The 14,312-nt window shown below is 38.5% G+C and overlaps 4 protein-coding genes across 4 annotated transcripts; all 4 read right to left on the reverse strand.

Moving 5' to 3' along the window:
- Positions 1–5,072: 5,072 nt before the first annotated feature.
- LOC140995651 (uncharacterized) lies at positions 5,073–5,957 on the reverse strand. Its single transcript, XM_073465731.1, has one exon. The coding sequence runs from the start codon at positions 5,955–5,957 to the stop codon at positions 5,073–5,075; it is 885 nt and encodes a 294-aa protein (XP_073321832.1).
- A 1,967-nt stretch (positions 5,958–7,924) lies between these two features.
- LOC140995653 (uncharacterized) lies at positions 7,925–8,809 on the reverse strand. Its single transcript, XM_073465732.1, has one exon. The coding sequence runs from the start codon at positions 8,807–8,809 to the stop codon at positions 7,925–7,927; it is 885 nt and encodes a 294-aa protein (XP_073321833.1).
- Positions 8,810–10,714: 1,905 nt separating this feature from the next.
- LOC140995654 (uncharacterized) lies at positions 10,715–11,602 on the reverse strand. The gene has a single exon (XM_073465733.1). The coding sequence runs from the start codon at positions 11,600–11,602 to the stop codon at positions 10,715–10,717; it is 888 nt and encodes a 295-aa protein (XP_073321834.1).
- A 1,447-nt stretch (positions 11,603–13,049) lies between these two features.
- Positions 13,050–14,304, reverse strand: LOC140995655 (uncharacterized). The gene is made up of 2 exons (XM_073465734.1): positions 13,430–14,304; positions 13,050–13,092 (listed from the first exon to the last, which is right to left on the reverse strand). The coding sequence occupies exons 1-2, from the start codon at positions 14,302–14,304 to the stop codon at positions 13,050–13,052; spliced, it is 918 nt and encodes a 305-aa protein (XP_073321835.1).
- Between the last annotated feature and the right edge of the window lie 8 nt (positions 14,305–14,312).

The raw sequence follows: 14,312 nt of genomic DNA on the forward strand, positions 1-14,312 counted from the left end.
CCCAGTTTATATTAAATTAAAAAATAAAAAGTACCAGCCCTTTATCTTTACATTTTTCTACTTACTGTGTTTATTGTTACGCACCAAAACACACATTCAAAGGGTGAAAAACTGCTTCGCAAAAAATATGATTCTGATTAGGGCACTTGCGTGTCCAAGTTACATGCCCGGTCAATATACTGTACAAACACAAATAGTTGTAGGTGGTGTTTATCAGGAAAAAATGATGATGTAGCAGGCCCACCACTAATCTTCATGTTTTAGCTTTGCCATATCTAACGTTACCATAGCCAGCTGCTGCTAGCTAACCAGCAATAAGTTACAACATCAAAACACACTTTCAAAACAATGTCTGAATGCTAACAAAGCTAGCTGGACAGCTATCAGTGCTAGCAATGGCGATGTTGGTTGTTTACATTTAATATGATAATATTTGGTGTTTACTCACAGGTGAATGAGACATGAGGTAGCTACTTGTTGTTGGATGTTGTGATGAAAACGATGCACTGTTACTCTTCTTCCCACCGCTCGTGAGGACTCGGACTCCGATGGCGGTATTCGGCAGTTGTCGATGGTTGGGGGGAGTTGCTTTGGAGAGTGCAGGGGGCGGAGTTTACTGGCTGGATACTTTCAAATCTGGCCTGGGCTTGATGGTTTTTCCAACTTGCAAACCCCAGCTTTAAGTTTAATTTATTTTTTATGTCAAAGTAGTGTTGTAGATAGAGGGATGGCAAAAACTGCTGAAAAATAAATAGACATTATAATTTGAATTATAATTTTTTCTCGCCGCATATTTTGCGCCCCTCACTAGGTGGCGCCCTAGGCAAGCGCCTATGTCGCCTGTAGGAAGGACCGCCCCTGCTATCCGTTTTCCCGTGATAACGAGTTAATTTCATTTGTTTTCTCGAGATCTCGAGTTATTATCTCGAAATAACAACTGCCGTTTTCCCGAGATAATGGGATATTTTCTCGTGATCTCGATATAATGAAACTTTGTTTTCCCGAGATAACGATATAATTAATTCGAGATCTTGAGAAAACAAAACGATAGTGTAGTTTATTAAATCATTGCAGGAAACATCATTCAGTGTAGCAATGTCAGAGGAGCAGGAGCATATCGATCACTGCGTCACATATCTTTTCAATCAAGGCCTGACACAGGCTGAAATAGCATTATGCCTTGCTATTACAGATAATATACACATTAGTGTGCGTAATCTAAAAAGACGGTTAGCAAGGCTTCAGCTATATCGGCGGCGCAATCAAAGTGAGCCTGATGTCGTCATTAACTACATAGCTGACCAGCTACGAGGTCCCGGGCGTCTCCATAATCTCAGGCCTATCATATCACAGTCATTATCTCGAGATCTCGAATTAATTATATCGTTATCTCGGAAAACAAAGTTTCATTATCTCGAGATCTCGAGAAAATTATCCCGTTATCTCGGGAAAACGGCAGTTGTTATTTCGAGATAATAACTCGAGATCTCGAGAAAACAAATGAAATTAACTCGTTATCACGGGAAAACAGAGGAAATAAAATGTATGAATGCATGGCCCTTAAGGGCTTCTGTAGAATCAAACTTTAGTTGATGGTTATTTCACTGTTAAGAAGCAATGAAATGCTTTATAAACTATTTATTAGCAATTCTTTATTGGAAAGTTGCAATTTGTAAATGCTTAGTAAACACTGTGTAGTTCAGTCATACACATTATTGGCCATTAGTACGGAAGCCCTAAAGGGCCATGCATTCATACATTTTATTTCCTCCGTTTTCCCATGATAATGAGTTAATTTCATTTGTTTTCTCAAGATCTCGAGTTATTATCTCGAAATAACAACTGCCGTTTTCCCGAGATAACGAGATAATTTTCTCGAGATCTCGAGATAACGAAACTTTGTTTTCCCGAGATAACGATATAATTAATTTCGAGATCTTGAGCTGTTGTAACATTCATTCATCCCTTCATCAAAAACTAATTTAGTATAGAAAGCATAAACACACAAAACAAATGGAGAAATAGACTTACCTACAGCAGTATTCAAGAAACCCATCGGTCAGCATGCCATGCCACCTGTGTGTGATGGAAATCTCAGGCCTATCATATCGCAGTCATCTGGAGATCTCGAATTAATTATATCATTATCTCGGGAAAACGGCAGTTGTTATTTCGAGATAATAACTCGAGATCTCGAGAAAACAAATGAAATTAACTCGTTATCATGGGAAAATGGAGGAAATAAAATGTATGAATGCATGGCCCTTTAGGGCTTCCGTACATTAGAGAGTTGTAAAGAAGTTTAATAAATCGAAGTCAAAATCGGCCATATTCGTTACTTATCTTCTTCTTCTTCTGTCGGAATTTGCATCCAGTTTCATGGATTTGCTGTAACTGATATTATTTCCTAAGTGATTATCGGTCCTGCCGAGAAATGCACAAATTTATACTATAGTCTTGAAAATTTCCTCGATAGGTGGGTGGGGGTGGGGGCATGACCAGTATTTCTAAAATCCTGGCTACGGCCCTGCTTCAGATGCTCTGATCTTATGTCGTGTTTTTCCCCTTTAGAGAATTTAGCTCAACCTTCAGCCGCTTTAGAAGGTTTAATTCTGTTTTTTCTCATATGTAGCACGTCAGGATTTTATTCAGCTTTTACTGTGATGTCATTTGTCCTCAACCTGATCAGGGAAAAATCTAAGAATTATTAGGTCTAAGTATATCACTAAAAAAAAACAACCACAATTTATATATACCAATCAAATATATTTGATCCCATCAAATTTTTTTACACAAGTACAATGTAAGTTAAAGTAGATGTGTGAATTATCACAGGTGATAGAACAACCCATTTCATAAGCATTACTTTTATGTAAAATACTTAGATATTACTTTTAACCTGCAATAAGTCTGCATTTTACAAACTTTGCATTTACTGTGACACTTTACATTGAACTAATACACTGATAAAATTGAATGGAAATGGTACGTAAATGTAATTGAAATACTCAAAGTCACTGTTTCAGGCAAATAATGGGTTAAAAAAGGTGCCATAATGTTTCCTTGACAAATTGTTATAACACAGTATTGTTGGAAAATATCATTTTATAATAATAATAATAATAATAATAATAATGTTTTTTTAAATACATTTACAAAAGGTTTTATCACTTTTTTGACAGTATGGTGCTGTGGTCTGTAAAACCAGGAGAGGCAGCATCTAAAGTTCTCCTGGTTTGTGTTTTTTGGGAAAGTATTGCTTTGGACTCAAAACTCTATTTTAAACAAGAGAAGTGTGATGTATATGAAGTGGTAGGTTACTCGTATGTGTCTGTACTATTCGTCGGGTGGGTTTTACAGACTCAGCACCAGGAGCTGTCCACCATCTGTCAGTCGGCCCACTTAAGTGCTCGTCCAGGCTGGACATGCAGTCTGCCAGAATGTTCTCTATACTTTCATCATGCCTAAAACCTGCGTGAATATATTGAGGCTGTGATATGGTTTTATGCTGCCCTCCACTAACGTTCCTTATATTCTTATAAACCCACATCATGTGAAAAACATCATTTAACCAGGGCCTATAAATAATTGGATGCTATTGAAATATACATCATATTTAATCACGTTATCAAAACATTCATATGATAAATGAAGTATAAAGACAAGTGAGAGACCTTAATGCAGGAATCTAACCGCGTATAAATATCAAAGATTAAATAATTTACGGTCAAACAGTCGTTTATTTGAACTGAATATTTAATTATGCTGTAACATTTGTTATTGTGCGCTGTAAAATACATCCTCCTCTCCTCTGTAATATTTAAAAAATGTTATCATGATGGATTGAGCTTAGAAAAAACATTAATTCTTTTTTTTATTAGGTTGACTCTTTGAGGAAGCTTCTTATACTTAACAGTAAACAGTAAGAAATGCCAAAATAAAGCACAAAGAAAAAGCTGCAGTTCAAGGCCAGGAACAACCTGCAGAACACTGTGCGACAAATACAAGTATTTTGTTAATAGCATGAATATTAAATCACAAAGTAGGATTTTTAATGTTTTATTTTTATATTTAAACAAGTGAGAAATCATGCTAATACATTTTTTCAATATGTTCTTTTGAAGGGACATGCAGTGGACACCATGCATCAGATGTTACCTCCTTAATCCTTTAATTCTCAAAAAGTAGAGCGGTTAAAAAACCCCAATATTTTCAACTCTGAGATGTCAGAAGTACTTTTAAACAGATTACAATAATAATATTATTTATTGTACACCTTATTTTGTTTGTATAGGCTAACAATATAGTTAACCTATTCTGCCCATTGGATCTACATTTACACAAAATCTGAAGACAGTTCAGATGAACTATTCAAGTGTAAATCATATCATTGTTTCTTGTTTATATCGTTCTTACTGCTTTTTTTTAACTTATTTATTATTACTGCTTTAATTGGTGCTCTATTTTTGCTATCCCCTTTGCTGCTGTAATAATGCAAATTTCCCTGTTGTGGGCCTAATAAAGGATTATTTTATCTTGTCTTATCTTAAAACATAGCTATGAAATAAGGATGAATCTATAGGCAGAATGAACCCTCATTCATCCACTAGGACAGATGAATTTTCAGTAGCAGACAAGAAGAAATATGTTAGGAACATCTGAATAAAAGTACTTCTAACACACACAAAAAAGAGATTGAGAGAATAAGAGGATTTTGACATTTTGAAATTATAATACCTTATATCTCCAGTTGTGGACATGGCTTTATGGAGCCCATCATTATCTCTTGAAGGGGACATGGTACTCCAACTTAAATGTTTAAAACGGCTTCCACATATCTGTCCACTGTACTGGACACCATGAATGGGATGAATTAACAGTTTGAATATTTGTTTTCAGTCCCTCATCATCACTGGATCCTTGCAGTAGCTGAACATGTGTCAGTGATTCTTCAGAGGACTCCCTCTGCCGCTTCCCTTCACAGGACAGGAGCCAACTCTGAGGAAGAGTAACCAGCTGCTCATCGACAGAAATAAATGTGATCACTTATTGCAGTATATTCATTTAACCTCTTACCTCCTCCTGCACCTCGGACACACTCTGCCCCACACTGTCCTCACCGTGGCCTCCCTCAGAGCCGGGCTCCCCCAGATGTACACAGCCGGTGTGCTCACAGCGTTCAAACGAGCCATGATGGCGAAGAGATTAGTGGCCTCGTTTCGAAATGTCAGCCCTCCTCCTAGAAATCTGAGGACGATATTAACAAAAGAAGGGCACCACAAAACCAAGAAGCTTATAACAACAAAGATGATGATTTTTAAGGATTCCTTCTTGCTTTCTTTCTCGGCGCTGGGAGGATCTCTCTCCAGCTGGAACCTGGCGACAACATACAGCTTGATGGTCATGACCACTTTAGTGATCACGATGATCTGTAAGCTGACCACACTGTAAACATACGCCTGTATCGACAAGGACAGTGGTAAAAAATATAAAATGGTCGACTGACCGAAGCTATGAATCCAACAATAGATATTTACACAGATCACCACGCGGCGCGTTATAAAGCGCGCGTAAATGAAGGGATGGCACACAGCGAAATACCTGTCAAACTGTGCGAATAAAAATGTCATTATGTTCACACCGAGTAAAGACGGCAACATGTTATAAGTCCCATTTCTAGACGGAAACCCCTCCTGAACGTCAAACAGACCGAGATAATACACTGAGAAGCCGACCATCGTGTCACAAACACTGGTGTTCAGCATGAAGATGAACCTGTTCTGCAGGCGGAGAGCTCTGGTGGATAGGATGCTGATAACGACAGGTCCGGCTATGAGAACAGCAGCTGTGGCGAATAATATCTGGAAAATGAAGATGAGATAATCCACAGGACTGTCAAAGTTCACCGAGAGGGGAACTCCTCCGCTCAGAGAGTCTGTGGTGTTGGAGAGGAGCATTGTTCCAATAACGCAGCCAGAATTAAAGACTTTATAAAGCTGCTTGATAAACACCGCCCATCTACTGTTAGTCATCCTGGCACCATGAGCCCCCTGACCTAATCTCACTGTTCATACCAATGTTTAGGCTACAAAGAAGATTTTTCTTTTTGTTGTGTTTGGGTCATTGTCAAATGAAACCTTTGGCAATAAAGCCTATAATTCTTTCGATTTCATTTTGGGCTTCACAGTGAATTAAAACAGGAAAGCCTTTAAAGGTGCAGTATGTAGAAATTTTAACAGATGAGAAAGATCTTCATCCACTGATTTTTTATTTTTTTTATGTTCAAACAAACTAAATAAACAAACTCTCTTCGTTTTCATGACTTCATACTGTTTTACTTTGTTTATATGTGGCGGACCCTGCCACCTTCCTAGCTTCAAGCTGTTCTGGGGACCTTATTTTCCTCTGAGACCGTTTTTTATTCAGTTATATAAAAATAAATATAAAGATTTTGTAATATGACCTCATTAATATTGTAAATATAAAAAATCTTGGGTTTGAATGTCTGCTCCAGAAACTACACGGTGCCCCTTTAAGTGCTGATACAGAGGATTCACCTTCATAATTAAACATACAAGTAATGGAAATCTTCATAATAATTAAATCCAAGTTGTAATCAACATAAATACAGACCCAGTTTAAGTTCTCAGCATGTTTTTATTGATGAATTAGCAAATAACTGATGATTTCACTCATGAAAACAAAGTGTAAAATGAGATGGATGGTTAACCTGATGCCCTTTTGACCCCCGTGCCTTACGCTCTATGCAGTGTATTTCTGTCCCATCTGGTCTTAATTAAACATATTCATTTTAGGATTGTGCAACATATAAGCACAGAACTGATATAACCAGATTTTAGCACAGGGAGTCTCTTCAAGAAGAGGCCTCAAGATCAGTAAATAAATCAGGACCATCCTTATCATGTCAGTGGATTTTGTGTTTTAAAGCTACATATTTGTTTGCTTTTTTCCGTTGAATTGAAGTACACCTGTACACATGTATATATCAACACATGTATATATCATGTAAACATCGACTGCATTGGACACCATGCATCAGTTATTACCTGTTAAATCCTTTAATTCTCAAAAAGCAGAGCAGTAAAAACAATATTTTCAACTCTGAGATGTCAGAAGTACTTTTAAACAGATTACAATAATAATATTATTTCTTGTACACCTTTTTTTGTATAGGCTAACAATATAGTTAACCAATTTTCTGCCCATTGGATCTACATTTACACAAAATCTGAAGACAATTCAGATAAACTATTCAAGTGTTAATCACATCACAATTAAAATTATCCCGATGCAATGGTGTAAACATTTTTGGAGGCTTGTTTCTTGCATTGTTTATATCGTTCTTACTGCTTTTTTTTTTTACTTATTTATTATTACTGCTTTAATTGGTGCTCTCTTTTTGCTATCCCCTTTGCTGCTGTAATAATGCAAATTTCCCTGTTGTGAGTCTAATAAAGTTAAAAATTATTTTATCTTGTCTTATATTAAAACATAGCTACGAAATTAGGATGAATCTATAGGCAGAATGAACCCTCATACAGATTAATTTTCAGTAGCAGACAAGAAGAAATATGTTAGGAACATCTGAATCAAAGTACTTCTAACACACACAAAAAAGAGGTTGAGAGAATAAGAGGATTTTTAAATGTTTAAATTATAATACCTTTCATGGCTTTATGTATCGGACAAAATGAATGGGATGAATCAACAGTTTGAATATTTTTTTTCAGTCCCTCATCATCACTGGATCCTTGCAGTAGCTGAACATGTGTCAGTGATTCTTCAGAGGCCTCCCTTTGCCGCTTCCCTTCACCAGACAGGAGCCAACTCTGAGAAAGAGTAACCAGCTGCTCATTCACAGAAATAAATGTGATCTTTTATTGCAGTATATTCATTTAACCTCTTACCTCCTCCTGCACCTCGGACACACTCTGCCCCACACTGTCCTCACCGTGGCCTCCCTCAGAGCCGGGCTCCCCCAGATGTACACAGCCGGTGTGCTCACAGCGTTCAAACGAGCCATGATGGCGAAGAGATTAGTGGCCTCGTTTCGAAATGTCAGCCCTCTTCCTAGAAATCTGAGGACGATATTAACAAAAGAAGGGCACCACAGCACCAAGAAGCTTATGACAACAAAGATGATGATTTTTAAGGATTCCTTCTTGCTTTCTTTCTCGGCGCTGGGAGGATCTCTCTCCAGCTGGAACCTGGCGACAACATACAGCTTGATGGTCATGACCACTTTAGTGATCACGATGATCTGTAAGCTGACCATACCGTAAACATACGCCTGTATGGACAAGGACAGTGGTAAGAAATATAAAACGGTCGACTGACCAAAGACAAAAAGCCAACAATAGATATTTACACAGATCACCACGCGGCGCGTTATAAAGCGCGCGTAAATGAAGGGATGGCACACAGCGAAATACCTGTCAAACTGTGCGAATAAAAATGTCATTATGTTCACACCGAGAAAGGACGGCAACATGTTATAAGTCCCATTTCTAGACGGAAACCCCTCCTGAACGTCAAACAGACCGAGATAATACACTGAGAAGCCGACCATCGTGTCACAAACACTGGTGTTCAGCATGAAGATGAACCTGTTCTGCAGGCGGAGAGCTCTGGTGGATAGGATGCTGATAACGACAGATCCGGCTATGAGAACAGCAGCTGTGGCGAATAATATCTGGAAAATGAAGATGAGATAATCCACAGGACTGTCAAAGTTCACCGAGAGGGGAACTCCTCCGCTCAGAGAGTCTGTGGTGTTGGAGAGGAGCATTGTTCCAATAACGCAGCCTGAATTAAAGACTTTATAAAGCTGCTTGATAAACACCGCCCATCTACTGTTAGTCATCCTGGCACCATGAGCCCCCTGACCTAATCTCACTGTTCATACCAATGTTTAGGCTACAAAGAATTAAATATTGATAAACAATTAAGTAGATTTTTTTGTTTTTGGGTCAAAGTATTGTCAAATGAAACCTTTGGCAATAAAGCCTATAATTCTTTAGATTTCATTTTGGGCTTCACAGTGAAATAAAACAGGAAAGCCTTTAAAGGTGCAGTATGTAGAAATTTTAACAGATGAGAAAGATCTTCATCCACTGATTTTTTATTTTTTTTATGTTCAAACAAACTAAATAAACAAACTCTCTTCGTTTTCATGACTTCATACTGTTTTACTTTGTTTATATGTGGCGGACCCTGCCACCTTCCTAGCTTCAAGCTGTTCTGGGGACCTCATTTTCCTCTGAGACCATTTTTTATTCAGTTATATAAAAGATAAATATAAAGATTTTGTAATATGACCTCATTAATATTGTAAATATAAAAAATCTTGGGTTCGAATGTCTGCTCCAAAAACTACACAGTGCCCCTTTAAGTGCTGATACAGAGGATTCACCTTCATAATTAAACATACAAGTAATGGAAATCTTCATAATAATTAAATCCAAGTTGTAATCAACATAAATACAGACCCAGTTTAAGTTCTCAGCATGTTTTTATTGATGAATTAGCAAATAACTGATGATTTCACTCATGAAAACAAAGTGTAAAATGAGATGGCTGGTTAACCTGATGCCCTTTTGACCCCCGTGCCTTACGCTCTATGCAGTGTATTTCTGTCCCATCTGGTCTTAATTAAACATATTCATTTTAGGATTGTGCAACATATAAGCACAGAACTGATATAACCAGATTTTAGCACAGGGAGTCTCTTCAAGAAGAGGCCTCAAGATCAGTAAATAAATCAGGACCATCCTTATCATGTCAGTGGATTTTGTGTTTTAAAGCTGCATATTTGTTTGTTTTTTTCCGTTGAATTGAAGTACACCTGTACAACTAGCCCTGAAGTCTACTTTTATGATAATATACGTATGAAACGTACAAATATAACATATCCATATTTTGAAGAAACAGTTATAATGCCATCGTTATTGCCATTGCACAGTGTTCTGCAGGTTGTTCCTGGCCTTGAACTGCAGCTTTTTCTTTGTGCTTTATTTTGGCATTTCTTACTGTTTACTGTTAAGTATAAGAAGCTTCCTCAAAGATTCAACCTAATAAAAAAAGAATTAATGTTTTTTCTAAGCTCAATCCATCATGATAACATTTTTTAAATATTACAGAGGAGAGGAGGATGTATTTTACAGCACACAATAACAAAAACATTGCTACGAAATAAGGATGAATCTATAGGCAGAATGAACCCTCATTCATCCACTAGGACAGATGAATTTTCAGTAGCAGACAAGAAGAAATACGCTAGGAACATCTGAATAAAAGTTCTTCTAACACACACAAAAAAAGAGATTGAGAGAATTTTTTAATTTTTTAAATTATAATACCTTATATCTCAAGTTGTGGACATGGCTTTATGGAGCCCATCATCATCTCTTGAAGGGGACATGGTACTCCAACTTAAATGTTTTAAACGGCTTTCACATATCTGTCCACTGTACTGGACACAATGAATGGGATGAATTAACAGTTTGAATATTTGTTTTCAGCCCCTCATCATCACTGGATCCTTGCAGTAGCTGAACATGTGTCAGTGATTCTTCAGAGGACTCCCTCTGCCGCTTCCCTTCACAGGACAGGAGCCAACTCTGAGGAAGAGTAACCAGCTGCTCATCGACAGAAATAAATGTGATCACTTATTGCAGTATATTCATTTAACCTCTTACCTCCTCCTGCACCTCGGACACACTCTGCTCCACACTGTCCTCACCGTGGCCTCCCTCAGAGCCGGGCTCCCCCAGATGTACACAGCCGGTGTGCTCACAGCGTTCAAACGAGCCATGATGGCGAAGAGATTAGTGGCCTCGTTCCTGAAAATCACCCCTCCTCCCACCATCAGTCTGAGGACGATATTAACAAAAGAAGGGCACCACAGCACCAAGAAGCTTATGACAACAAAGATGATGATTTTTAAGGACTCCTTCTTGCTTTCTTTCTCGGCGCTGGGAGGATCTCTCTCCAGCTGGAACCTGGCGACAACATACAGCTTGATGGTCATGACCACTTTGGTGATCACGATGATCTGTAAGCTGACCATGCTGTAAACATACGCCTGTATGGACAAGGACAGTGGTAAAAAATATAAAACGGTCGACTGACCAAAGACATGAAGCCAACAATAGATATTTACACAGATCACCACGCGGCGCGTTATAAAGCGCGCGTAAATGAAGGGATGGCACACAGCGAAATACCTGTCAAACTGTGCGAATAAAAATGTCATTATGTTCACACCGAGTAAAGACGGCAACATGTTATAAGTCCCATTTCTAGACGGAAACCCCTCCTGAACGTCAAACAGACCGAGATAATACACTGAGAAGCCGACCATCGTGTCACAAACACTGGTGTTCAGCATGAAGATGAACCTGTTCTGCAGGCGGAGAGCTCTGGTGGATAGGATGCTGATAACGACAGATCCGGCTATGAGAACAGCAGCTGTGGCGAATAATATCTGGAAAATGAAGATGAGATAATCCACAGGACTGTCAAAGTTCACCGAGAGGGGAACTCCTCCGCTCAGAGAGTCTGTGGTGTTGGAGAGGAGCATTGTTCCAATAACGCAGCCTGAATTAAAGACTTTATAAAGCTGCTTGATAAACACCGCCCATCTACTGTTAGTCATCCTGGCACCATGAGCCCCCTGACCTAATCTCACTGTTCATACCAATGTTTAGGCTACAAAGAATTAAATATTGATAGATAATCAAGTAGATTTTAGTTTTGTCTTTGGGTCAAAGAATTGTCAAATAAAACCTTTGGCAATAAATAATAATATATAATAATTCTTTAGATTTCATTTTGGGCTTCACAGTGAAATAAAACAGGAAAGCCTTTAAAGGTGCAGTATGTAGAAATTTTAACAGATGAGAAAGATCTTCATCCACTGATTTTAATTTAATTTATTTTTTTATGTTCAAACAAACTAAATGTATACAAACTCTCTTTGTTTTCATGACTCCACTGTTTATATGTGGCGGACCCTGCCACCTTCCTAGCTTCAAGCTGTTCTGGGGGCCTTATTTTCCTCTGAGACCATTTTGTATTCAGTTGTAGAAAATATAAATATAAAGATCTTGTAATATGACCTCATTAATATTGTAAATATAAAAAATCTTGGGTTTGAATGTCTGCTCCAAAAACTACACAGTGCCCCTTTAAGTGCTGATACAGAGGATTCACCTTCATAATTAAACATACAAGTAATAGAAATCTTCATAATAATTAAATCCAAGTTGTAATCAACATAAATACAGACCCAGTTTAAGTTCTCAGCATGTTTTTATTGATGAATTAGCAAATAAATGTGTATTCAGATAATTGATGATATCACAGTGTATTTCTGTCCCGTCTGGTCAGAAACAGTTCAATGCCATCGTTTTATTCTGGTGACCAGGCTGGTTCAGAGTCAGAGATGGTGTTGAACTGGACTAAATTAATGAGTGTTTATTAAATTCTGCCCCCTCATTTATGTAAATAGGAGAACAAATAAATTACAACACAACACAACAAATGTTTTCCATGATTTTACTGTATGTGTCACAACGATTACAGAACAGCTGTATGTAAAGTATTTCACTAGGCTCACTGAGGCAATGTGATTGTGATTTTGGGTGATAGAAACTGAATAATGAACAATAATAAGGACCAATATTCATATAAACCTGAGTACAATTTACTCAAGTACTGTTCTTAAGTACAATTTTGGGGTACCTTAGTTGAGTATTTCCATTTTCTGCTACTCCATCACTTCTTTTCATTTATTTGAAACATTTAGTTACTGTGCAGATTCTGATTATTTGGCAGGCTGGACATGTGAGAGGATGTTGCATCAGAGAAAAAGTAGCACATTTTAGTTATAATAGTTTATTTTATGGGCAATCTGACATAAAAAATCACTGATACCGATAATCAAAACATGCTGAATAATAATGGGTCTAGCCCTAAAAGAAATAAAAATTGACCTGCAGTCTATAATTGTGTCAAGGAGCTCTTTGTCACTGTGAAATCTTCTGAATCGTCCCTCCATCGTTATCCACCCTGTGGGAAGAAAATATTGAATACATAAAATTTCATGCCACCAAATTTAGAAAGCATAATAATACGTTAGCAGTCCTGCAGTAACCTGTGCAGGGTCACGTTGATCAACATTTCTTATTAGCCTAGAAAAAAATGACTTTACGGATGTTACAGCCTTACACCTCTGACACCTGGTTGATAATGTTTGTTTGATAGTTTATAATAATTCAGATAAAGCAATAGTCATAATCTCAAATTGATAAAATAGAATAAAAAAAATCATGTCCAAAAATAATCAGACTTAATATAACAGGCCTGCAGATATTTTGACTTCGAATTTCCTATTCCTCGGACCAACCTGTGGTGTGGTTTGCAGCAGCACACTTTGCTCCACACAGTTTTCCACACGGCCGTCCTGAGAGAGGGGCTCGCGCTCAGGTAGAGGGACGGGGTGCACAGAGAGTTGCTCCTGGATAAAATTCTCAGCGGGTTAATGGCGTCGTTTTCCGTGACATAATATTTCCCCACCAGTGAAGACACGATGGTGTAGAACATGGCCGGGCCCCACAGCAGCAGGAAAAACACCACCACCAGCACAATGATCAACAAGGACTCTTTCTTATTGTCTCTGTTGGGGCCCGGCGGCTCTCGTCGGAGCTGGTGCCTCGCCACGATGAGCAACTTGATCGTCATGGACACTTTGGTCACAATAATCACCAACAAGCTGACCCTGCTGAATGTCGCGATGTCTAAGGCTGTAGAGAGTGGCACCAGGTGCTGTGCGAGCAGCTGGCCGTACACGTGCACCCAGCTGTACACGTTGATGCACACGATCACTCTGGTGTTGAAGAAACGATCGTAGAAGAAGGGATGACACACGGCGAAATACCGGTCAATCTGGGCGAACAGAAACGTCATGATGTTAACTCCGAGAAGAGATGTCAAAATGTAATAAGTCCCGTTTTTAGGGGGGAAGCCCACCCGCACATCGAAGAGGTACTGATAGAAGATGCCACAGCCCGTCACAGTGTCACAGATACTCGTGTTCAGCATGAATATGAACCGGTTCTGTCTCAAGAGCGCACGGGTACAACTGATACCACAGGCTACAGAGCCGGCCACCAGCACGGTGCTCACACCGGACAGCACGTGGAAAATGAAAATGAAATAGTCTCCTGGACTGTCAAAGTCAACACACAGAGGAACGAGCGTCGTGTTGGGAGAGAGGATCATGATGACAA

Source organism: Pagrus major, chromosome 5, assembly GCF_040436345.1.
Source record: "Pagrus major chromosome 5, Pma_NU_1.0".
In the NCBI taxonomy this organism is placed as follows: domain Eukaryota; kingdom Metazoa; phylum Chordata; class Actinopteri; order Spariformes; family Sparidae; genus Pagrus; species Pagrus major.